This window comes from Botrytis deweyae (assembly GCF_014898535.1).
Source record: "Botrytis deweyae strain B1 chromosome Unknown BDEW_016, whole genome shotgun sequence".
NCBI classification, from domain to species: domain Eukaryota; kingdom Fungi; phylum Ascomycota; class Leotiomycetes; order Helotiales; family Sclerotiniaceae; genus Botrytis; species Botrytis deweyae.
In genome coordinates this window covers 346988-372955 of record NW_024066223.1, presented here as the reverse complement: position 1 = coordinate 372955, position 25968 = coordinate 346988, and the positions used below count along the sequence as shown (strand labels likewise).

At 37.3% G+C, this 25968-nt stretch overlaps 6 protein-coding genes across 6 annotated transcripts; 4 read left to right on the top strand and 2 right to left on the bottom strand.

Moving 5' to 3' along the window:
* The first annotated feature begins 9667 nt into the window (after positions 1–9667).
* EAE98_007111 (uncharacterized protein) lies at positions 9668–12555 on the top strand. The gene is made up of 4 exons (XM_038954734.1): positions 9668–10643; positions 10693–10992; positions 11040–11421; positions 11472–12555. Exons 1-4 carry the CDS (start codon positions 9797–9799, stop codon positions 11869–11871), a joined length of 1929 nt encoding a protein of 642 aa, XP_038808876.1. The 5' UTR covers positions 9668–9796; the 3' UTR covers positions 11872–12555.
* Positions 12556–13242: 687 nt separating this feature from the next.
* Positions 13243–17698, top strand: EAE98_007110 (uncharacterized protein; the record flags this gene model as incomplete). The annotated part of the gene is made up of 6 exons (XM_038954733.1): positions 13243–13572; positions 13636–13908; positions 14001–14398; positions 14450–15430; positions 15513–16332; positions 16400–17698. The coding sequence occupies 6 exons, from the start codon at positions 13243–13245 to the stop codon at positions 17696–17698; spliced, it is 4101 nt and encodes a 1366-aa protein (XP_038808875.1).
* Positions 17699–18699: 1001 nt separating this feature from the next.
* On the bottom strand, positions 18700–21018 carry EAE98_007109 (uncharacterized protein; the record flags this gene model as incomplete). The annotated part of the gene is made up of 2 exons (XM_038954732.1): positions 18700–20954; positions 21003–21018. The coding sequence occupies 2 exons, from the start codon at positions 21016–21018 to the stop codon at positions 18700–18702; spliced, it is 2271 nt and encodes a 756-aa protein (XP_038808874.1).
* A 564-nt stretch (positions 21019–21582) lies between these two features.
* Positions 21583–22025, top strand: EAE98_007108 (uncharacterized protein; the record flags this gene model as incomplete). The annotated part of the gene is made up of 4 exons (XM_038954731.1): positions 21583–21625; positions 21682–21697; positions 21751–21930; positions 21983–22025. The coding sequence occupies 4 exons, from the start codon at positions 21583–21585 to the stop codon at positions 22023–22025; spliced, it is 282 nt and encodes a 93-aa protein (XP_038808873.1).
* A 525-nt stretch (positions 22026–22550) lies between these two features.
* Positions 22551–23187, bottom strand: EAE98_007107 (uncharacterized protein; the record flags this gene model as incomplete). Its single annotated transcript, XM_038954730.1, has 2 exons — positions 22551–22967; positions 23026–23187. 2 exons carry the CDS (start codon positions 23185–23187, stop codon positions 22551–22553), a joined length of 579 nt encoding a protein of 192 aa, XP_038808872.1.
* A 286-nt stretch (positions 23188–23473) lies between these two features.
* EAE98_007106 (uncharacterized protein) lies at positions 23474–25904 on the top strand (the record flags this gene model as incomplete). The annotated part of the gene is made up of 3 exons (XM_038954729.1): positions 23474–23775; positions 23833–25696; positions 25788–25904. The coding sequence occupies 3 exons, from the start codon at positions 23474–23476 to the stop codon at positions 25902–25904; spliced, it is 2283 nt and encodes a 760-aa protein (XP_038808871.1).
* Positions 25905–25968: the final 64 nt, after the last annotated feature.

Sequence of the window (25968 nt, the reverse complement as noted above, 5' to 3'; positions counted from 1 at the left end):
TATATTAATAAATAAAAAAAGTTCTTTTTATTTATTGATAGCTATTCTATTGCTTTCCCTTTAGACCAAAACCTTATTATTCGATAATAAATTATAAAGTATAATTGTAAAAAATTTATTATATATATTTAAAGCCTTTTATATTTGTATAAAATTATATAGTCTACAAATCTTTATTATAGCTTTAGAGATTGTAATAGTATACTATTGAATAATAGATATTAAAGAGCTAGTATTGATTATATAAAAAAATATCCTAAAAACGAATAAAATAGATATTAAACTATTAGATCCAGTAGTATTATTAATTGCTTTTATAGTTATTTGGAATATAGCTATTTTACGAATATCAAGTTTATGAATTTCTTTATAAATAATTTTATAGGATTTATACAATAATATATAAAATCTCTCAATAATATTAATTAAATAATATATTTCTATAGAGATTATTTTTGTTTGAATAGATATTAATATAGTATATTATTGAAATTCCTTTTCGACGAAGTTGGTATCAGTATTATGAGTAACATACTCTAATAAATTAATATATATGTTGATCTAATATTTATAGAGTTTATTTTATATATACTTTACAAATATATTATTTAATTATTGAATAGCTTAAAAGTATATAGCTTTGTTAATAATATATAAGATTGGATTATTGTTGATATAAAGTATATCGATAAATATAATATAATTAAATTCAAAATCTTTATCAAATAAAGAAAATTTAAATCTGTTGAATGATTTATTATAAATTTAATAATAATAACAAAACTTAATAAACTATTTGATTGCTTTAAAATCCTTATTGTACTTGAAGTATTTAAATATTTTATAAAACTTATATATAAATGAATGGTTGAATTGATAGTGAATTTGTTATAATTCAATTTTGGTAAAATAGTAATCATTATTATTAATAAAATAATTAATCAATTTCTTAATATTAATATTCCAGAATAAAAATATATAATTAAATCATCAATATATAAAATAAATACTTTTAAATATAATAGCAATATTATCAAGATTATTATATTTAAATCTAAGTCTATTTATATCAATTAAAAAAAGTAAAAAGGAAAGATTGACTTCTATTATATTCTATTTTATTTTTTCAAATAGAAATTCAATATAAAACAAATTAATAGAAATTGTTATTCTAATATTATACTAAACTGTTATCTATTCAATAATAACTATATTATATTCAACATTCTCGATCTTCTTTTATACTAAATACTAATTATATCCAACAAATAATCTTTTAATTATACCTATATCAATCATAATACTGAAAAACATATCAGTATTATATTATTCATTATTTATAATAAATATCTCAACTATTAATTTATAAATACTTATAGTATTATTGAAATTAATTATTACTGAAAAACTATTACAAACTCTTATAGAAATAAAGAATATCCTGAAAACCCTATCAGAATCATTTATATCAATAAAATATTAATTAATAAAATAATCATTATTATTATTATTATTATTATCTTAATTATCTTTTTATTTAATATTAATAATAAACTACTTATATTGTTTTATAAAACTCTTATTATCAAGATTACTATATTTAATATAATAATCCGTTTTAAATCGGTTTTTTTCCTTTTATATATATTTATAATATCTATAATCCTTTTTTTTATAATCAGAAAAATAACAATCGTTCTTATCCTTATCAATTAATACAAAAAAAGATTGTTATTCGATATATTTATTATAAGATTTCCAAAAAAAGAAGTTCGAAGATCTATTGTTATAGAAATATCGATCTATAAGAAATATTTCAGGTAATACATTTTGTTTTGGAAATACTTTTTGATAAGAATTAATAGCTTATTTAATCTAATTAATAAACTCTGTAACAATTAAACAAGGATTGTATATTACAGAATAGCACTCCAAAACACCATTATATGTAAACAAGATTTTAATATAATATAATTAAGAGTTATATATATTCCTAGAAATAATATACTAAATAAAGCGTAAATCCGTAATTATTGTATTAAATATTTTCTGAGATTCTTTAATCGGGTTCTTTTCAATATAATTCTTGAAAGTGATTCTGTTCCATTTAAAAAGTATATTTTGTTGATATTCAGGTTTTTCGAAATTGTTGATTATCATCTTATATACACTTTTATATATCTCAAAAAGAATATTGAGATTAGTTTGATAAAAATCTCTAGTAATATCTAAAAGTATAATAAGGAAGGCTATCAAAGTTATTTCAATTAGTATAAATACTCTACAACAATACTTTGCAAATATAAAAATCTTCAATTGAAAAGAATTATCGATACCCTTATATTTGTTGTTATTTCTATAGATCTTAGAGAGATTAATAAAACAACAATTCTGATTATATTAATTATCTTTCTAGCGATTAGAACAATCATAATGATTCTCATTTCTATTATTTCTATTATTTCTATTATTACCTCTATTACTACCTCTATCACCTCTATCATTATTATTATTTTAGTTATTACCCTTATCATCATTATCATTTAAACCATTATCATTATTAAATAATTTTATAGGAATATTAATTAATAGAACTCTTAAACCTAATAAAAATATATTTTATATATCCCCAGATTAAAATAAAGATTAAAATAAAGCTGATTCTCTTATCATATTAAAAAAAAGGATTGATATAACTTTGCTAGGTTTCAGTAAAGTTAGTTAATTAGCTGTATTACTATTCTAAGGTTTGAGAGATTTAGTTTGTGATTTCGAATTGAGTTCAATAAAAAAGTAAATTTATTTTGTTGATATAAATAATTATATTTTATTAAACTAATATTCTAAAAGTTGATTTGTAATCTAATTATAATATTTGCTATAATCAAATATTTCTATAAAAGTATTCTCGATATTTATATTAATATCAATATAAACTCTATAACATTGCAGGATTATACAAAAGTTATATAATATCAGCTTATCAATATTTCTTAATATACCTCTACAAGCGCAATCGAAATCGGATATAACTATATCCTGAAAAAATATATCGATAATCCTTATATCCAAATATACAGCCTTTCTAAAAAGAAAATATCTATTAGTATAATACTCTATTCCCAACCTGAATATATATCCTTTATAGAACTATCTAGCTTTATTGAAATTCTTTAGAAAAATATAATTCTGAAATTTTCCTTTAAATCCCAAATCCTTAATTTCCTAAACTTTTCTTTTTTCAATTGATATTTTATCAAAAAGAATATAAAGGTTAGAGAAAACAATAAAATAGGAATAAGAAGAAATACTAATCAGATTCAGATCTCTATAAAAAGAAATACTGAAATCTACTTATAGAAGATCAATACTATTGATCGTTATATCGATATATCCTTCTATACCAATAAATTAATCAAATAAAATTGGTTTTTTACCAATATCGGATTTCTTATCAGGATTGGGTTTTTTACCAGCTTATTTAAAGCTAGCACTAGCACTTACCCAGAATATTATAATACTAATAACAGGAAATAAAAGAAATAAAAATAAAAAAGTATTTCGAATAAGTAAGTAATTTATAATATCATTAATTAATATTAATTTAAAAAAAATACAGAAAATATAGTTCCCACTATATATAAATCCCTAAATATCTATTTATATTTAATTTAAGGAGCTAACTAAATAAAAAAAATAATAGGTCTTATATAGACACTACTGAAAGAACTAATCTCCTTCGCTTTCATTTAATAACCTTAATATAGTTGCCTTTATATTAAAGTAAATCCTTTAAAGTGAATTCCCTTGAATGAATTCCCTTGTCCATACACAATTATTATTTTTATTTTATTTTATTCCAATTGTTCTTTATAGCTATTTAGTTATATAATATTAATACTTATATTTATATCTATAGATAAATAAATACTCATACTCATATTTACAAATATATTAATAAAATATTATAATATAATTATTCATCTATAAAAAGAAGTTATAAATATATATCTAAATAATAAAAGAAATAAAGAATTAAGATAATAAATAATAAATCAATATATTCTATCGATTTGTTTTTCTATATTATATATATTATATATATACTCGACTTTAATTATTAATACTATTTATAATCTATATATAATAAACCACTCGTCTATCTATCTCTCTATTTATTCTTTTTTTGTAAAGTTTAAAAATAAACAAAGTAAATAAATAGATTAATAAAATTCTAAGAAATTAAGTTTCGAGTCTCGATATCTTTATAATATATTTCTGAGATAGATATATATTTATCTATTAATTTATAGTATTTAATTAATACTCATAATTAATATAAAAGAAATATAATATATAATATATTTAACATTCACATTTATAATTCCTTTCTTTTCTTACTTTCTTTCTTTCTTTCTATTTCCAAGTTATCTATTTATATCTATATATTTCTTCTTTCTCCTCATATCGAGCTGAGGCGAGCAAAAGAAATCACTATATACCGTAAAAACTCGACAAACTGAGATCCTACTTAACCGCATTTAGCCTAGCATATTGCCGATCTCCCCAACCGGACTTATTGAAATCTAATATTTATTCTACTTTTCTTAATTATTTATATATTTAAAATACATGAATTATTTTTCGAAATTGAAAATTAGAAAAAAAAATTGATTTTGATTTCTTTCTATTATTAATTACTAAATAATATCTTCAATTTGAAAGTAAAATATTGATTGTTTATTTAATAATAATTTATTGAGGTTTTTCAAAAAAAATATTTCTTGTTTATAAATTGATTTAGTTTGTGGGGTGAGGCGTTTATATTAGGCTAAATGTGGTTAAGTAGGATTTCAGTTTGTCGAGTTTTTACGGTATACATACTACACGACTCGTGAATTCGCCTCATCAAACTAATTCTCGATAGCACCTGTATTCATAGTAAAAAATCAAATTCATAGATATGAATTAATAAAATTTACAGATTTGTAACTTAAAAAGCATTGAAAGATGAATGTAGTTACCACGCCACACTATGTAATTGTAATTTGTGGCGGAGTATTTGTGTACCTACCTATGGATGGATGTAGGTACTTATGTATGTATCTACGATATGTATATATATAAATACCTAGATACCGTACCTACCTATATATCTATATATATATTCAAGCAAATCCCATCAGCTATCTATCAAAGAAGATCTCATCTCTCTCTCTCTCTCTCTCTCTCTCTCTCTCTCTCTCTCTCTCTCTCTCTCTCTCTCTCTCTCTCTCTCTCTCTCTCTCTCTCTCTCTCTTTTGAGAAAAAAAAAGAAAGAGTAACCATGAAGCAAAAGGTGGAATCGATGATAGCTGGAGGTACCTACATATCTTCTTGAGTCTCGCTACAAGTTGCGACGCCTCTTTTCTTTTGAGGCTTTTTGAGGCTTTCAAGGCTTCTAAGGCTTTCAAGGTTCTAGAACGTTTGGATGGATGGATGATGAATGGATAGATGATGGATGAGGGGGTGGAAGACATATTTTTCTATAGATTTTTTCATCTTTTTTTCTTTCTTTAATCTTGGGGCTGGCTGTGGAATTTGAATGATTTCTAGGGGAGGGAATACTAGTATCTGGGTAGGTGGGTAGGTATTATCCCCTTAGGTGCGTTAAATAAACTCCGTTGCTTAATAGAGGCGTATTAATTAATAATATTATTAGAATTTCTTGATTTAATTTAATATTCAAATTCAATCTTTAATATAAAAATCAATCAATATCATTTTTATATTAAAATTTCGAATATAATAATATATTCTAATTTTCAATCTCTAGAATTTTTTTAAATTTAAGAAAATCGAAAATAAAAGTCAAGATTCAATATTATAAATAGTATAACTAAAAAACTATTAAAATAGCTATTTTATTCAATAAGGCTTTATTATTCAAGGCTTATTATAAGTCGGGTACCCCACTTTCGGGCCACCCCCCTTTTGGGCCACTTTTTATACCAAAAATACACCAAAAATGGAATTTATAACTTTCTTATTTATAGATAGAATTTAATGAAAATTTATATGTATATAATTTAAATCGATTTAAGCTTATTCTGAAATTTTTAGATTTTTAGGATTTTTCTGTATTGAGAACTAGAGCTTCAAAATATCGATTTTTAAATTTATATGGGAATCATATATAAATTTAAATTTTTATAAAATCATTAATAACTTTCTAATAAAAATTGCTAAAAATAAATTGTAAAATTTTATTATAAATTTATGATATATTCAACGTAATAGATTCAGAAAAAATAGAAAATCTATTATAAATAAATACTTATAGGGATACCCTCATAATGACAGGGATTATTTATATTACTCTAAACTCACTGTATACTATATTTCTATATCTATTAATTTTTTTGAATTTTTTTTTGAATTTCTATATAGATTCAAGCTTAAATATCTCAAAAATATATATGATTTTCTTTTAATAATTGTTTTTAAAAAGTTATTAAAGATTTTATAAAATTTCTAAATTTGTATATGATTTTCATATAAATTAAAAAATTGATATTTTGAAGTTTTAGATCTCGATATAGAAAAATCCTAAAAATTTGAAAATTTCAAAATAGACTTAAATTGATTTAAATTATATTATATATTAATAGAAATATTAATAAACCTAAAAAGCAATTTTTGGTATAAAAGAGTGGCTCAAAACAGGGGTGGCCCGAAAGTAGGGTACTCGACTTATATAAATTTATTTATTCTATAATCAATTCTATTATTTTAATAGAAAAATATAAATAAAATAGATTAAGTATATTATAATTTCGATTATTAATTAATAGGGATAGTTTTCAATCGAAATCAACAAATTCTATAGATATAAAGTTCTCCCCTATTTCTAAAGTTGGGATAATATCTGGATATAGTGTTCTTATATTAGTTGAATCAAATTGTATATCAATTGAAGGTATATTGATTGAATAGTTGTGTATAGTATATTGGTTGTTTTATTAAATATCAATATCAGGAATTATTATTTTAATAGTTGGGCTGGGTGCACGGGCCACATATGCCGGCCGTAACCCGCAGTCTAGGGGATACTAGGTACCTCGGTACCTGTGTATTGATTGATTGTATTATATAATCCAAATCTTTAGTACACCAGGTATTGGTGTATCTAGATATCGAGGTCATGTTATGGTCAGCCTCATCTTCGTAAGGGGCTTTTATTTTATTTTTATGTCTAGAACCTTTGGAGGGAGGAAAGTGAGGAGGAGAGAAAATTCCGAGATTCGCGATAGAATACCCCGAGAGGATTTGGAGAAGGTTGGTTGGTCGATCTTGAACTTTTTTTTTTTAGTTGTTTGATTGTTTTTGGGTTGGTTAGTGGTTTATTTGGTTGTTGTTTTTGTGGTTGAGATTGCAGTTGAGATGATAAGAGTACTGTGTATATAATTATGTTTTGGTTAGGAGGGAGTTTTATGGGGGTTTGGTGAAGATGAATGGGTTACCTAGTAGTTAATTGTGGATGGTGAATCTTGATGTTAGGGGAGCGGAGATGGATTGTATGTATGATGTACGATGTATGATGTACGATGTGATGGATTGAAGGAGTTGGAGATGTGTGTATGTAAGATGATATCATTCTGAATGAATGGAGACCGGTGATGGATGCATTGATTGATAATTATTGATAATGGATGGATAATCGATCAACAGGATGAGGGAATCCGATGGGATGACTTGATAAGCAGCAACGAGCGAAGATGGAGGACGGGGGAGGGAGGAGGGACGCATTGTGGATTGTGGATTGTGGATTGCGTTTATGGATTGTGTTTGGGTCTGTGGACGGGAAACGAACTGTGTACACAATTTTATGTGTAGGTTGGAGGGAAAAGTTGGTGCGGAATGCGAGAAGAAGAGAATTGACCAATGAGGGAGGTGGAGCGACAGATTCTAGGTTCTGGAGGAGAGGTACCTAGGTTCTAGGATAAAAGGGTTACAACTTACATTTACAACTTCATCCGAGTCCATTCGTAGAAGTGGAACTAGGTGTGTGTAAGATAGATTAATTTTGTGCATTGGTCGAGGAAGTGAGGAAGTGAGGAAGTGTGTAACTGTTGCGAGATTCTAGCTAGGTCTTTCCTTCATAAGGAGAGATACTGTCTAGAGGAGATGGATGTCTGAAACATAAAACGGATGAAAAGGACGGGAGACTGTATCTGTATCTGTATCGGTATCTGTATCGGTGATGGAGAATATTGATTCTTGGCCGTTCACATAGAGAGTATCGCACCGGCGGTTTTATCCCAATTGATGTGGAGAGAAAGGGTTTGGTTCTGTTCTTGGCCTCGTTCTTGGAGGTGGAGGTGGGTGGAGGTGTGGAAGTCTTTCTTTCAGATAATGATAATTTTGATAAGCGATGATCTTGAGGGTATGTGGATTGAGGTGAGGGTATGATGTATATTCCGTGATAATAAGTATTAATTAATGAAATGTTATATGTATAGTATGGGTATATATATGTATACTGGGTAGGTATAATAAAACAATATTCATATTAAAGTCAAGAATGATAAAGCATCCTATGAAGTATTAAATTAGTTAATAAATTGAATCCTTAGTATATTGAATACTATATCTACTTATTACTTAATCTCTAGCCATTACTTATTACTTACTACTTACTACTACTTACCACTTACTCCTCAATTCCTTACTACCTCCTACTTACTCCCTCCTATCTCCTACCTACCTCTCCTCCATTCACGTTACATTCTCACCCTAACCCCAGCCTTCAACTAAGCCCGAATCATGTGTTGACCGATGCTAGACCAAGACCATTCAAACAAAAGCATATCCTACTGCTACATACAGTCAGTGGTCAAAGTGAACCCTATTTCCCCTAAGATCTCAAGGTAGCCAAAGATGCTTGTGCAATATCCTAAAGGAGACAAAGTTGACGGGAAAGGGAAATTTTAAAGTCTTGAATTCTTGCTGAACCACCGGAATCTGGTAAATTCGAGACGGCCAACTCACTCGCTCACACGCTTTGTTTCGGTTGAGACTCTTCTCTCACAAAAACCAAGAGTCAAGAGAAGAGGAACAAGGTCATCGTAAACAAGGTAAATATGAATAACTCATTACAAGCACTTTTCATCTTTATTTCACATGAGTGATGGGATAATCCTAAGAGATCAAAAGATAATTCAAATACGAACTTTGCCCCATTCCACGCACATTTCCTATCGTCTTGTTATCAACACTCCGTCTATCCTGCACTCCGTACGACAATACCCAGGGTAGTCTCTCAAATCATGATCCGAAACATTGCCCTTCGTATTGAGATTTTGTATAACAACTCTCTGACAAAGCCATCTCCCAAGTGAAAATGTTGTCCAAAGTTTAAGGTTAAGTGAAGAAAAGGAAGAAGAAGAAGAAGAAGAAGAAGAAAAAGACCAACCCAAATCCAACTGCGCCACTCTCAAACTGTTTGTCCTTTTCCTCTCTAGTCCGTAGTCTTCTTCTCCATCAGGTCAGCTCATGACAGGACAATCCATAATACCACAAGATTGGAAATCCAAACTGGAGCACGGTCCAACTGAGCGGACGACAAACCACCGATTCATTCTTCCTTAAACCTAACCTTGTCTTGACTTAACTTGTGTCTCTTGCATCTATCGACATTATCTCCTGTTTTGGAGATTCATTCAATCACTCCATTTCATAATCCTCTCTTCATCAACATCATCGTTCATATAAGTTCGAGTCGCAGCTCTTGTTAAAGCTGTGATACTCGATCTCAATGACTCAGTTATTTCACGCTTCATCTCCAAATTCTCTTCCTGCCAATAACGAGAAGCGGAATTTGTCCGGTTCCTCGATGTCGTCGAACAAGCATTCCAATGGCCACAGTCCATTTCCTCAAAAGTTGAAGAACTTCTTTCGAATCAACAGTTCAACAAACCATAGTGAAAAGAGCGATCCGTCACTAAAGTCCGAAGGCAAATCAGGCTTTCGACAATCCAAATTCTTTCCAGGTGGTGGACGAAATCGATCAACGACAGTAGCAAGCGAAGGCAATGCATTAGACGACGGCGTCAGTAGTCCCACCGCACATGCGAATCCATACTTTGCACATCAAGGTCCTCCTGCCCTGCGACATCACGACGATGCATCGATACCTCCCAGTCCTCCCGATACTCCAAGTTTCAAAGTCGATACCGTTCCAGGTGTGAATGATCAAGCCACGGCAGCTGGCAAAGAAGAATTGGCACGGAAACTAAGAAGAGTCGCGAGCGCTCCTAATGCACAAGGTCTTTTCTCAGGTAAGGGTGATGGTGATCGACCGGCTACTGCCGAGCTTGGAAAGGAACCTTTGGTACACAATGCTAGCACGACAATGTTGAGTATGGTGGATGGAAATGATGCTATGGGTGTAAGTGCTGAAGATGACTTGGCACCCTTACAACCCCCCAGTCTACGAAACAATCCAGCCTTCAGGAGGACGTACAGCTCAAATTCCATAAAAGTACGTGATGTCGAGGTAGGACCAGGGAGTTTTGATAAGATCAAGTTGATTGGTAAGGGAGATGTGGGAAAGGTATACTTGGTGAGAGAGAAGAAGAGCAGCAGATTATACGCGATGAAAGGTATGCCACATCACGATCAAGGTGTTGTCTTCTGTCTAACATTCTTTAGTGTTGAGCAAACAAGAGATGATCAAGCGCAACAAGATCAAGAGAGCATTGGCAGAACAGGAAATCTTGGCTACGAGCAATCATCCATTCATTGTCACCTTATACCACTCCTTCCAATCCGAGGACCATTTATATCTCTGCATGGAATATTGCAGTGGGGGAGAATTCTTTAGAGCTTTACAAACTCGACCAGGCAAATGCATACCAGAAGATGATGCTAGATTTTATGCGGCGGAAGTCACTGCTGCATTGGAGTATCTACATTTGATGGGTTTCATTTATCGAGATTTGAAACCTGAGAGTAAGTTGTTTCTTGAAGCTTGGGCGTTGAAATATTAACAAGCATAGATATTTTGCTCCATCAATCTGGTCATATCATGTTGTCAGACTTTGATCTTTCGAAACAATCGGCCCCTGGCGGAAAACCAACCATGATTCTTGGCCGAAACGGCACAAACGTAAATTCCTTACCAACGATCGACACAAAGTCATGTATAGCAAATTTCCGAACAAATTCATTTGTTGGAACCGAGGAATACATAGCGCCAGAAGTTATTAAAGGATGCGGTCACACAAGTGCAGTTGATTGGTGGACATTGGGAATCTTGATTTATGAGATGTTGTTTGGCACAACACCTTTCAAGGGAAAGAATCGAAATGCAACATTTGCAAATATTTTGAGAGATGATGTTCCTTTCCCGGAACATTCTGGCTCTCCCCAAGTCTCAAAGTCGGTTACCCTTCACAAATTGACTTTCCAAAAATGCTAACAATATTTAGTCTTTGTAAATCAGTAATTCGAAAACTCCTAATCAAGGACGAAAACCGACGATTGGGGGCTCGAGCTGGAGCTTCTGATGTCAAAACTCACCCATTCTTCCGCACAACTCAATGGGCACTTATCAGACATATGAAGCCTCCCATGATTCCCCACCAAGGTCGCGGTATTGACACTGTCAATTTCAGAAATGTTAAAGAGAGCGAAAGTGTTGATATCAGCGGATCAAGAACCTTAGCGTCAGCTAAAGGAGTACCACTTGATTCTGGCTTGGCAACACCAGGTGCTGCCGAAGTCGAAGTTGATCCATTCGAGGAATTCAACAGTGTCACACTCCACCACGATGGTGACGATCACCATCAAACCGTGGATCAACATAATGGAAGATATGACGGTCGGTGATTGTAAGTTTTGGCGATCATCATATCAGAAACTGTTTATCGTCTATACTATGTGATGGAGTTTGGAGGAGTCACTTGGATGATTGATAGGACAAAAGACATCTCGCGAGCATATTTTCCTATGTCATTTCTTTGATTGCAAGGACTGGATGATTTTAATACATTGCTTGCGGTTGATATTCAGTAAGCAGACGAGTGTTTGAAGAAAAAACACAAATACGAGACTAACGCTACGCATTTTACCTCTTTCTGTTTGTAAATACTGAAACTGGGAGAAGGGAGCAGAAAGACAAGGTTATGGGGTTTTAAATTTGGGAATTTTTGAGGTATAGGGAAAAGAGTTTGAGAATTTGTGTTGTTTTCCCCAGAATGTTCAGTCCATTGACTGGATCGTGTTTATTAGCAAAGATTTGGGGTTCATTGTGGGGTATGGCGCGTACCGGTTAAGAGAATGGCGTTTTACTTTTCTAGCTCTCCTTTTCTGTGGCTGATTATGATTGGGAGATGGGAGATGGGGACTGGAGCCGAAGGTAAAGGGAGGTTGGACGGGTAGTAAGGATTAGCAGGTTAGAGGAACATGTCGATAGGTCAATAAGTTGATAGGAATTCTACTTCTTCTTCAATGAAGGGGTTGGTTTAACTAGGCGAATCTGCGTATAATTTGTGAGAGTAGGTCTTGAAAGTTGTGATGCTAAGCCTTGCCGTGAAGCATGTCACGTGTTGGATTAATGTTTGGAGGCAAGTGCGACTACGTTCCTACTCGTTTGGTCAGTTTGTGAGGAATGATTTCTCCCACATTTGAGTTTTGATAATATTATATATACTCTTTGTCAATCAAGAAGGGGTCCGAATGCACAAGATTGATGCGGACATGGTTTCATCTCCTTCGGCTTACCATTTCTTGCTTTTGATTTGACATTTCTCAATTCAAGTTTTTCTCACGCATGAATGTCAAAATGATATGTGGACTCAAATGAATGATGTGTCATTCGCCTTTCTTCGTTGGCGAGACAATCTTCGCCCTTGAGTGCAATGATGGTGGTGCGAAATATTTCGATGCACATGACCCACGAGATGCACATTTGAGATGCGACAGTCGCTTCGAAATCAAGTTATTCGAGGAGGCCTGAGGTCGGTGAGAGAATTAGGACAGAATGGGGCGAAGACTGTATGTAGTGTGATTGAATTGTGTGTATGTAGTGGAAGATGGGGATGCGGGGAGCCGGTGAGGGCTGTGCTGTGGTGGGTGGTACGGGAGAGCCTTGTCGAGTTCGTCTTTATCTTTTTGTTTTTGTCCTTTCGGTTTGAAACTACGTTTTTGTGATGGTTTGTAGTATTTGCTGATTTTTTATCAATCATTAAATAAGCAGCTATGCCCATCGGCAAGAGATTCAAACGAGGCTTTCGCTCGATCAAAGCAAATCTTAAGAATCGCTCTGATCTTCTGCAAGAGCCTGTTCAGTCCGAATCGAGTGTTGATATAACGGGTTCTGGAGCAGTTTCTGATAGGAAGAGTGGTGAATCTGTAATTCAGAGTGGCAAAAAAGCAGCTGGCGAGCAAATACAGGAGCCTATACACGATGATTCAGCCTGCTTGATGACAGGGTCATTGACGACTACCACGAATGATTTGCAGCTCTCAAATGAGAACGATCTTTGGTTCCAAGCTTCGGAGAAGCTCAAGGCTGATGATCCAGAACTGGTATGTAACTTCATTACTTCATCTCGAAAAGCATTTCTGACCAGCTAACTTTGCTAAACGTAGTATGAACAATACTCAATCATTATATGTCGCGAAGCAGACAAGAACAATGAGCACCACCCCGACGAGTCCGCACAATGCTTAGCGAATCCAGCGATGCTTCTCAAAGTGTGCCAAAATAGCCTCGAAACCATGAATTCCCCAAGTGGCAGAGCCAATAAAGTTTTTGAGAAGACGATTGAGATTGTAGGCCTGGCTAAAGATTTCGTGGGGTCTGTTGTAAGTGCCGAACCTCATGGAGCAGTAGCTTGGGCAGGTGTCTGTCTTTTTCTTCCGGTATGTTTTTGCCTACTCAGAGCTTAGTCTCTACCTTTTCTTATTTTTCTTTCATGACTTCCGATGCTTATGGTTTGCTAACAGAGGGCCAGCTTCTCCTCAATCCCTCTCAACAAGATGAAGCTTGTCGCAAAGGTCTTGAGGAACTACCCTTCCTTATCCACAAGTATAGTCTAGTGGAGAGCATTTGTGCAACTAAAAGTTCGGATTCAACAATTGCTACCACGGCTACTATGTTGTCCAGTGGGATCATCGACTTATATACCAAGATACTTAGTTTTCAGGCCGAGGTTGTATGTCAATTAAATCGATCCACGATCAAAGGCTATTTGCGGAAAGTTTTCCAAACCGATAAGTGGGAAGCCATGCATCACGATGTCTTACGCATAGAAGGGCGATGTTGGGGTATAGCCCAGGCGACTGATAGCGATCGTTGTAGTAGGTTGTCGAAGGAATGCAATAGCAAACTGGCAGAGCTTCATACCATTGGGCAAGTCCTCAGGTACACATCCAAAAAGATGATGGGCTGATTTTAATTCAGATCGGAGCTCCTTAAAGTTTCAAGTCATACATATCAGGCCGTTATTGATATTGGAATAGAATATCAGCAACGCGAAAGAACCAGGGAGGAAATGGATTGTCTGCAAGCTTTTCGTTCGGCTAATCTTTACGAAATACAGCAAAAGCGTAATCCAGATCGAGTCCCGGGCACTTGCGAATGGCTTTTAGCATCGCAGGCATTTACTGATTGGAGGGACAAGAAGAGCGCGGGTCTACTTTGGATCTCAGCTGATCCAGGCTGTGGGAAGTCCGTCCTGTCGAAAGCCTTTTACAAAGAAAAGCTAGTGAGCTTTTCTTCCGCCACAATCATATGTTACTTCTTCTTCAAGGATTCATCGCCTGAACAATGCAGCATTACAAAAGCAGTTGCGGCTTTGCTTCATCAGATATTTTTGTCTAACGGTAGTCTTCTAAAACATGCCATGGCCAAGTGGAACAAAAATAAAAGCGAGCTTTGTAATCTGCATGATGACATGTGGGATATTCTAGAAGCTATCGCTACTGACCAAGCCGCTGGAGATATTGTCTGTATAGTGGACGCCTTGGATGAATGCGAGTCTGAAAATAACTCAAGAAAATCGTTTGTACAGAGAATGCACAAACTTTTATTCAGGCCAGAATGTCATATGCGATTTGTTGTCACTAGTCGTCCTTACTCTCAAATCGAACGAATATTCACAGGATTGCATCATAATTTTCCTGTAATTCGCATAGCTGGGGAAATGGAATCTGAAACTATCTCGAGGGAAATCAACCTGGTCATCAACCACGAGGTTCAGCAGTTGGACTTGGATGAGAATGTTAAAAGTTATATCATAACTCGTCTACGAGAGATGGAACACAGAACTTACCTTTGGTTGCACCTTATCATGGACGTTATTCGAAAAAGAATCGAGAGTAGTGGGGAGTCTAGGAAGATAGATGAAAGCTTGCGATCACTGCCCAAGACTGTGGAGAAAATGTAAGTAGAATGGTTGTGTTCTATATCCATCAACACTCCAGTGGAAGCAATAGACTACCAATACTGATCAAACCCGCCTCAGATACGAAGAAATTCTAGACAAGAGTCCTTATCGAGCAGAGACCGAAAAATTACTTCATATAATTGTTGGTGCAGAGCGTCCGTTAAGTACGGATGAAGTAAACGTAGCTATGAACATTCAGATATGTTACGATGGTACCCAGAGTTTTGACGACATACAGTTAGAAAATAGTGAGCGCTATCCAGGAATGCTTCGTAACCTCTGTGGTCTATTCATACAATTTGTGGACTCGAAAGTGTACCTCATACATCAGACAGCGAAAGAATTTCTCGTCGCAACTGAATCTGGAAGAAAGTTTCCGGGTAAATGGAGATATTGTCTTGAGCCGCAAGAAACACAGAAGATTTTGGCTCAAATTTGCATCTCTTATTTATATCTGAGCGATCTCAATGCTTGGAGTGATTCTGGTTACCCAGAAGACGAGCATGGCTCCATCCCTGCGACGAATGTACCCAATAATCTGATTGATTATTGGGGGAAGAATTGGATGGTTCACTATAAACGTGTACCTAGCACCGTTGACCCCGTTGTTATCGTCGAACTATGCTCCATATCTACTCGACGCATAATCTGGCTTCGAGTTATGGGCTGGAACCCAAAGAGTTACTACCGGGTGAGCATGGAAATGGGTGATTGCTACCGTTTGAATCGAAAATTAAAAGCAGGGGTAACGCCTTTAATGATAGCTTCATTCTTTAATCTTCATGAAGTTGGCAAGTATATTGCTTCAACTTTAAATTTCCAAGAGAAAGAGTTGAATTACTGCGGCCTTTTAGGAACAGCTTTGTCGTTTGCAGTCGAAAATAAATCTTTTGAAATGGTATGTTTGAGTTCATCGTTTCTCCCGCGATAAGCGTTGTTTTATCTTGAAATAAACCTTGTTCTAGGTGGAGTTACTCCTCCAGAAGGGCGCCGATGCAAGTTTAGGGTACCACCCGTATTTGGTGAGATATTTACCTCTTGATTCTGCAGTGGAAGTCGGTGACCTTCCGATCGTCCGACTCTTGTTAGAAAACCAGGTGGCAGACGAAAGAAATAAGTACACTATAATTAGCGCACTAGAAACGGCAGTACATGCTCACAAAACTGAAATAGTCAGATTGCTCCTTGAATCAGCAGTGCGACCTGTCGTGGAAGGATATCTGGAATCAGCCTTAAAAGTTGCTGTGGAGTGTCGTTTCGCTGAGATCGTAGAAATTTTGCTGGAATTTGGAGCTAGTTCAACCTACAAATTTGATCTATGGTTCATGAACAATGCCAGATCATGTTTATCATACGTTCTAGACTCCCTTAGCGAGAGTTCACATACAGATTCTTGCGAAGCGGAGCTTATGTTGAAATTGCTTTTGTTGAAGACGGAGCCGCTGCCTCGTAAGGTTATGAATGATCTGCTAGTCGAATACGTCAGCTTTAAGTCAGATGAAGTCGATCTAGTTCGGTTGCTACTCAATCATCCACTCCATACCGAGCCAGAAGCTCATGATGAGGGTTCACCAATAGTGTTCGCAGCGCTATACGCAAAAATTAAATCCATGGAACTTATGATGAATGAGACGCATGATATTGATAGCTGTCGAGGAGCCATCCCATGGTTTAACAAATATACTTTGCCGCGAGGAAGATATGGGGGCTATACCTGGTCAGAAAGAAGGCCGATTCACAAAGGCTGGTTTACCAGGGACATCGAAATCACTGTATTGTTTGCAGGTATCATTTCTACAAATGAGCGTGTGGTCCAAAGTTTGATTGATCACGGCGCCGACGTCAACATGAATATAGAGCTTGGGACACCCTTGTTCATTGCCGCCGCGCTATCTAGCAAATCTGTGGTTCAATTGCTGCTCAAGAATGGTGCACGAATCACGCCGTCAAAATTTAGGGGGAGAGAGCAGTCGTCTCCTTTGGTTTTTGCGGCGGCTCGGGGAAACATCGAAATCGTGGAATTACTGCTTAACGCTGGCGCGGATGTTGAGCGGGGGACAGCAATTATGATTCATTCGATGCTGGCTCATAAGCGTGGTATTGAGGGAAGATTTTATCCTTCTGCCATTGAAGCTGCGGAGATGGAAGGTCATGAAGAGGTGGCTGCGCTTTTGCGGGAGTATAGGGCGAGGCAGGCCGTGACGGGAGTGGAGGAAGTGGAAGTTACTATGATGCCGAGCAGAGTTGAAGGGGTGGAAGATTAGTCTGTGGGTTGATGTCGGGGATGTTTAGTTCTTGTAGTTTGTGTAGTATTTGTTTTAGGAGATTTTGAATGTTTTGAATGTTTCTGGGAATTTGGTTTACTATATGGGTTTCTTTTTGGGGGAATATGATACTAGGATCGTGACGAGTTGTATCAAAACTTACTACCGCCAGCTTCAGAAGAAAGAGGCCCCAATATTTGAATTGAGATGAGCGCGAATAATTTGTGCATACGTCTATATAACGGACTACAATTGAACACATTTATAAGTCTCGAGACCAATGGTATCCGATATGCTCCACTGATGTACGAAAACTTGGAGCTCTCAATTTCTGTATCCGATCAGTATATGCAGTTAGTTCAAATTCTTCGATTCGATCTGAGGTCTGATGGAGGAAAGTGAAACCCACGCATCGTATCTCTCATTGATGTACTCTCCTCCCACATTACATCATGACATTCATTGCGTGACCGCTTTCCCCTTGACCCACGACCTCATCTTCTCACGATATGAAAATATAACGAGCAGGAAGTGCGAGTTATGGATAGCATAGAAAGGCATTGTTATTGTTATTGTCCTTGCTATTTATTTACATATTTACTTCTTTATTTATTTGCAATGCTAAATTCTCACGACATTTGCAATTAATAATTCCATCCCATATTTGAGCACATGACTACATTGCAATATTGCAACATAGGTGTATATAGCAACCCGTTCATTCATGCAAGCTATCGTCCATAGAAGCTATTGAATTGAATGCAATATTATTCAGATCCAAAGCAATTGATATTATCATTATCTCGTAACTTCGTAATATGCACGTACACTTACTTCTCATTCTAGTGATCTCTTGCCACATTTTTTTTCTCTCGAAGAAATACCAACAGATCCGTAAATATTCCATGAAACATATTTCTTTCGTTTCCTTTCATTCATCATTTTTCCGTCTTCCAGTCACGGAAACTCACACCCACGCACAACCCCATCCATCCAACCAACTATCTCCGTCTCGCCCTCCCCGAACTAACCGCACTCATAGGCTGAAACGCATCATCCTCATCATCCTCACTAATCTCATCATCACTCAACTCAACCACCTGTTTTTTTCTCCCTACTCCTCCTCCTCCTCTTCCCGTCGCCTGACTCGGCTGCGAAAAAGTCAACTGTGTTTGAGTTTGTCTTCCGCGCGCCGCAGCCGCTCTCTTAGGTTGACTCTTTGGTTTGGCTGCTGGCGTAGGCGCAGGTGGTTCTTCCATTTCTACATCTTCGTCTTCGTCATCGCTTGGTTCGGGCTCGGGGATCTTTTTTCTACCTCTTGCTGTGGTGGTTGGTTTGGCGGGTGTTTTTTTGGGTGCTGCGGGTTTCTTGGCTGGGGCTCGTTTGGCGGGCGTTTTTCTGGTGGTGGTAGTGGGTTTAGGTGCTTCTTCTACGACTTCAGCGAATGGATCATCGGAGTCATCGTCGCTGATGATGAATCCGCTTGTGTTCTTTCCGTTGCCGTTACCGTTTCCGCGTTTGGGCGGGGGAGCAGGTGGTGCATTGTCACTATCATCATCATTGTTTTCCCCGTTATCCGTTTCACAATGCTCGACTTTTTCACCCCATTCTCCATCGAGGTCCGAGTCGAAATCTGCGGGTCTGGGTTTAGGTTTGAGTTTCTTGGCAGGTTTTTTGGACTTGGTTCCTGAGCGGGCGGCAAGTGCTTCTTGTTGAGCGCGAAACTTTTCCATGGCAGCGTTGAGATATTCATCTTCGTCTCCGACTTCGTTGTCTGCGCCGTTGGCTTGTTTGATGAGTTCTTCGACTTGAGCTTTGAGGGACTTTTGAACAAAGATTTCCATGGCGTGACGATCATCCTTATCAACAAACTGACCTACAGCGTCGCCAAAGGGGGTTGTGGGGAGGACTTGAAGGGATTGTTTTTCGAGAAATTCTTTTACAAGGAGTTCGACTTTTACGTCGTCGAAACCGGCAACTTGAGCGAGAGTTCCTTCTTCTGGGAGATCGATTTCGGTGGCGGATTTACGGGTTGCGCCGGCTTTTTTGCGATGGTATTGGATGACATCTTTGATGTTTGCGACGCGGTTGATGAAACGACTGGAGAAACGTTGAGGATTTTCGCAGTCGAATTTACCGCCTTCTGGTGGAGTGAATTCAACCTTGAGACGAACGAGAGGGAGGGGAATATCGTCGAGTTCTTCTTCTGGTTCATCTTGAAGGGAAATCCATTCAGCGCGTGCTTGATCTATGAGCTCATCCACAATGGTCATAAGTTCTTTGGTGAGTTTTGTGCGATTATCCTTTACTTTTGCGAGATGTTTAGTTCGCTTGTCTGTAGCGAGGACAACTTCTTTTGTAATGAATGGTCGTACAGACTTGAGACGAATCTTCTCGATCTTGAATTCACGACCTGTGATGCTGGCGATAGCAACATGTTTTGGGACAGCTTCACCAGGAACTAAGGATGTAGCTACTGATGATCCAGGTTGCATGACATGAAATGACTTTTCGGGATTGTAAGTTGGATCAATAAGACATTCATGTTCGTGACCCCAGACTACTAAGTCTAGGAAATCAGGAAGAAAGTTTTCGGGTAAATAGGAGGTTTCTGTGTGAGCGTGGTGATTTTGATGAACTGCCATGAGATTAAACCAATCTTTTTGTTGTACTCCTGGTTTGAACCATTTGACATGACCATCTCTGAATGTACGATAAAGACGCTCGTCTCTTACGTTACTCATACCATACAAAGCTAGCTTCGTTTGACCTTTTTGCAAAAGTACTGGTTTGATTTGAATGCGATCAGCTTCGGGGGTTCGACCAAAGTAATTGACCAACCCGGAAGCTTGTAGTAAATCCAAAGCACAGTAATTTCCATCTCCAGCCGGATCATCATGATTGCCATGAATAGAAAACACTGGTATAGCAACATTAATATCTGGATCCTCATAATTGACATGATTAAATGAACCATCAAAGATATCGTTTGCGTCGCTGAGTAATTCCAATTCGCAGGGTTTCTCTCCTAGACAATTCATTCGTAGTGATCGCATAACTTGGTACATGGCTTTTCGGGAAGGTTGACTATAGTGAAAGAGATCGCCTGCGAGTAAGACCATATCTACATCTCGATCCTTTGCTAGACGCATAACTTCGTCGAAGCTTCTCCAGCTGTCGTCCTTGCGCACAGCATCATTCTCTGCGTATCCCACATGGCTATCTGTGGCAATGAGTATTCGAATCGTATCTGCCGCTGTAAAGAAGTCAATTGACTGTTTCCTAATTAGACATTAGAACTTACCTGTGAAAGTTGGCATTTTGGCCACTCGATTTTCTTCCAAAGGAAGCTCTCCAGAAAGGTTGTGATTGTTCCGACTTATTGCAGAAGATAGAATCACTTAAATAGGGATCATCAATATCAAAGACACGAAAATATTAACAGTTTAAGTAGTATTCCGTACGAATTTACGGTTACTATCAGAATCTAAAGTTTTTGGTTGCCTGCAGTATCTGGGAGACGCGATCTGGATTAGCGTGTTTTGTTACCCCTGCAGAATGCGAGCACTTGGAAATTTATCAAACGACAACGAAGGGACGAAGTAAATCGCCCACCAAAGACATTTACTCTTTTCAATAATCAATTTAAAATCAGCCAATAATTATTTTCAATTGAAACTCTCATAAAACCGATTAGGGTCTTTTAATTTTTCAGAAAATCGATTTTTAGATCTCAAACTATAATATTTGTTGTTTTATAGCATTGAGATACAGCAGGCGTTACAATCTATAAATTGTATTGAGGGTGCGGCTTTTTCCGTTCAGTGCGTGAAAGATTTGCCGTAATTGGCGACGAGACAATTTGATATCAATCCAACGACACAATGTTTCCCAGTAGAGTTCTTCTTTCACGGTCGGTCTGGAAAGGTACGTTTTAACTCACGCCTTCAAACTTAATCATGGAATTCTAACACATAATTTAGGCCCCAATATCGTTCCGTAAGACATTCCTTGCAGATTCTATAACTTCTCTAATCACCCCTCCTCACCAGTCTCCCCATTGTCAAACCAGTACCGGGTGTTCGAACATTGCCAATTAGAACGCAAGCAAGATCTGCGACTATTCTACCTAATTTCGTTGGTTTAACCTTTGAGATTCACAATGGGAAGGTTTACAATGAGGTGACCATTACTGAAGATATGGTGGGACATAAGTTGGGGGAATTCTCGGCGTAGGTTCTAAGGAATTGGATGAGGGAAATGAGGGGCTAATTTTGCGGTCAGAACAAGAAAACGATTTACATATAAGCAGAGTAAGAACAAGTAAATGCGGGGTGTTTAGCACCGTATGGCATGGTATGGCGTTCTGGGTTGGAAAAGAGTCTTTGGGCTTTGGCGTGTGTGCATTGTGTTGCACATCAGGTGTATCATATGAACTGGTGAAGAGTGGATACATTGGAAGAACCAAGGGTGTCTTCACTTCCAGAAGCCCTTGTCGAAGATCACAAAGTCATTACTGAGTGTGAATCGTTGTAGCTTCACAGCTGAGAGACGGATTGAACCTTCTCTGACATTGGCAGCATGGCTTTTGATATTATCAAAAGGTCGACCGAAGAGGCAGTGTCTAGAAGACGTGCGCCCAGCTCTCAAATACCCATATACAATGAGTTAAACATAGGTCGAATGAGAATAAATATCTGTTTGATTTCTGTACCTGAAATATAGAATCGTTATACAATTTCGTGATGGGTCGTTCTCTGTATGCCCTTGTGCCTCTTCAAAACTCCGTGTAAATTGTAACGCCATTGAATCCCCCAAACCTTCCCAAATTATGCCTTATGATATTGCGATTTTAACGATAGAACTCCCCGCGTTTTACATTCACGCCATATTCTCCAACGGCCATACCCAAGTCTTCCATGGTGAGAATCGTTCGGTTTTGACTACCTCCCTGTCCACCACCACCAAATCCAGGTCTTTGGATACCAAGAGGTCCTCCACGTCCCTGCTGGTCCTTTCCTCCTGTTGCGCCAGCTGGTTGCTGACCTGGAATTGGGAAACCAGCGGCAGCGCCCAAGTTTCCCATGGGATTATTGGCACTTGAAGAATTGGAAGACCTAATGCGGGAATATTGATAAGCATCGGCCGCAATATCAGCGATGAACTTTTGAGTTGCAAGCGCAAGCAGACGGGCCAAACGCGCATCTGTTTGTGGTGGGGGTGGAAGACCAGCTTTTGTGAGGTAATAGTTTGTCACAGCATCAGGAATCTACGGACAAGGATTAGATAACAAAATCATAAAACAATGCGAAACAAGTAAATCTTACGATTGGAGCGTAATCATCCATCTTCCCAAGAAACTCTTTGAGTGAGATATCTTTTTTGGTTGGAAGCTTGGGTTCTTGCGCTGGAGCATCATTTTCAGCAGTTTCTTCTTCTTGCTTGATAGGAACGAGGTCCATAGCGGGATCTGGAGATGGTGCAGCCATGATTATAATTCTGGATAGAAATTGACTATTTTGTAATAGCTACGAAGTTGCGACACCTTCAGATTCGCGATATCTTAAGTACCCTGCATTCATGGTCGATTTCGCTTACATAATACTCACTGTGGTCAAGGCGGTGACTTGAATCAGTCTAGCGTAATCAATGTCCCTACAGCATATCGATAACTTTTTCTATCTGCAATATTTTTGCGTGAATTTTAATCAGCCTTGTGAACAAATCTTGGAGAAGTAGATATAACAACAAACAATCCTTGATTGGCGTTCAACAATGGCTGACCGTCGTCCAGAAGAAGTAGAAATGTCTCGAGCAAAGCGTGCGAGAACCGACGATATGGATCCCAAGACGAATCCGTATTTGGCGCATATGTATGAGGAGGAAAGTAATGGCTGGGGCAATGGTTCAAATGGTGCTGGATCTGGACTTTCGAACTTCAAACGCCATCATACAACCGCTGCACAGGCACATGAAGCTGAAGATGGACCTGCGAATCCTTTCAATGAAAAGCCTCTTTCGAAACAGTATTTCAATATCTTAAAGACCAGAAGGGATTTGCCTGTTCACAAGCAAAGGTGAGGTTCTACTTTTCTCCAGGCAAATTGTCTACCAGCTTCTAACTATTTTAACAGACAAGAGTTTCTTGATATGTTCCAAAAGACCCAAATTTTGGTCTTCGTCGGAGAGACTGGTTCTGGTAAAACAACACAAATTCCTCAATTCGTTCTCTACGATGATCTTCCTCACCTGACTGGCAAACTTGTCGCATGTACACAACCTCGTCGAGTAGCAGCTATGTCGGTGGCGCAGCGTGTGGCAAACGAAATGGACGTCAAACTAGGAGACGAAGTCGGATACAGCATTCGTTTCGAGGATGTGACGAGTTCGAAAACCATACTTAAATATATGACAGATGGTATGCTTCTCAGAGAAGCCATGCATGATCATAATTTGACGAGGTATAGCTGCATCATTCTTGATGAAGCTCACGAACGTACTTTGGCCACGGATATTTTGATGGGTTTGTTAAAGGAAGTGGCGCTCAGACGACCAGACCTCAAGATCGTTATTATGTCTGCTACACTTGATGCGCAAAAGTTCCAGAAATACTTCAATGATGCTCCACTTTTGGCAGTACCTGGAAGAACACATCCAGTCGAGATCTTTTACACCCCAGAGCCAGAGAGAGATTATGTCGAGGCAGCACTTCGAACCGTTTTGCAGATTCACGCCACCGAAGCCGAGGGAGATATTCTGTTGTTCTTGACTGGTGAAGAGGAAATTGAAGATGCGTGCCGAAAGATATCTTTAGAGGCAGATGAGATGATTAGAGAAGCAGATGCTGGTCCATTAAAGGTGTATCCACTGTACGGTACATTGCCCCCGGCACAACAACAAAGAATTTTCGAGCCAGCACCACAGCCATTAAGACCCGGTGGACGTCCAGGACGAAAAGTCATTGTGGGAACAAACATTGCGGAAACCTCTTTGACCATTGATGGTATCGTGTATGTGGTTGATCCCGGTTTCAGTAAACAGAAGGTCTACAATCCTAGAATCAGAGTCGAATCTCTTCTTGTGTCGCCTATTTCGAAAGCATCTGCACAACAACGAGCAGGTCGTGCTGGTCGTACTAGACCCGGTAAATGCTTCAGATTATATACCGAAGCAGCATTCAAAAAGGAACTTATCGAACAAACTTACCCTGAAATTCTTCGATCGAATTTGGCCAACACTGTTTTAGAATTGAAGAAGCTTGGTATTGACGATTTGGTACATTTTGATCTTATGGATCCTCCAGCTCCAGAAACCCTCATGAGAGCTCTTGAGGAACTCAACTACCTTGCCTGTCTTGACGATGATGGAAACCTTACACAGTTAGGAAAACTCGCCTCAGAATTCCCTCTCGATCCTGCTCTTGCAGTGATGCTTATCTCGTCCCCAGAGTTTTATTGCTCAAATGAAATCTTATCCCTGACCGCCCTCCTTTCTGTTCCTCAAATATTTGTTCGTCCTGCTTCGGCTAGAAAGCGTGCCGATGAAATGAAAGATCTTTTCGCCCACCCCGACGGAGATCACTTGACCATGCTCAACGTTTACCACGCTTTCAAGGGAGAAGCCGCACAATCCGATCCTAAAGGCTGGTGTCACCAACATTTCCTCTCTCTCCGAGCTCTGCAGTCAGCTGATAACGTCCGTCAACAACTTAAGCGCATCATGGAGAAATCAGAGCTCGAGCTCGTATCTACAGATTTCAACGACAAATCCTACTACACTAATATTCGTCGTGCACTCGTAGCAGGGTTCTTCATGCAAGTTGCAAAGAAGGAAGCGACGGGCAAGACCTACAAGACGGTCAAGGATGACCAGAGTGTTTTATTGCATCCTAGTACCGTGTTGAAACAGGATGCTGAGTGGGTGTTGTACAATGAATTTGTGCTCACGACAAAGAACTATGTGAGAAGCGTCACGGCTGTTAGACCGGAGTGGTTATTGGTATGATTATCCCTTGATTTCCTCATTCGCTTACTACCTCGACCGCAATTCGAATCGTCATGTGAATCGAACATAAGCTAATTTATACCAGGACATTGCGCCAACCTACTACGATCTTGAAACATTCGGAAAAGGAGAAATTAAAACAGCTTTATTGCGGGCTCAAGATAAAGTTAAGAGGAAGCAGGCTATGAAGGGTGGTAGATAAATGCCAATCATTTTGATTCGACAACATCAAGCACGGGATACATTCCTGATGTCGTGACTAGTTT

What these genes read in the sequence shown, in the direction of transcription:
- EAE98_007111 (XM_038954734.1), top strand. Translation starts at nt 9,797, where the DNA reads ATGACTCAGTTATTTCACGCTTCATCTCCAAATTCTCTTCCTGCCAAT. An exon ending in CAGATTATACGCGATGAAAG is followed by an intron (nt 10,644 to 10,692) that starts GTATGCCACATC and finishes AACATTCTTTAG; the next exon opens with TGTTGAGCAAACAAGAGATG. An exon ending in GGCTCTCCCCAAGTCTCAAA is followed by an intron (nt 11,422 to 11,471) that starts GTCGGTTACCCT and finishes AACAATATTTAG; the next exon opens with TCTTTGTAAATCAGTAATTC.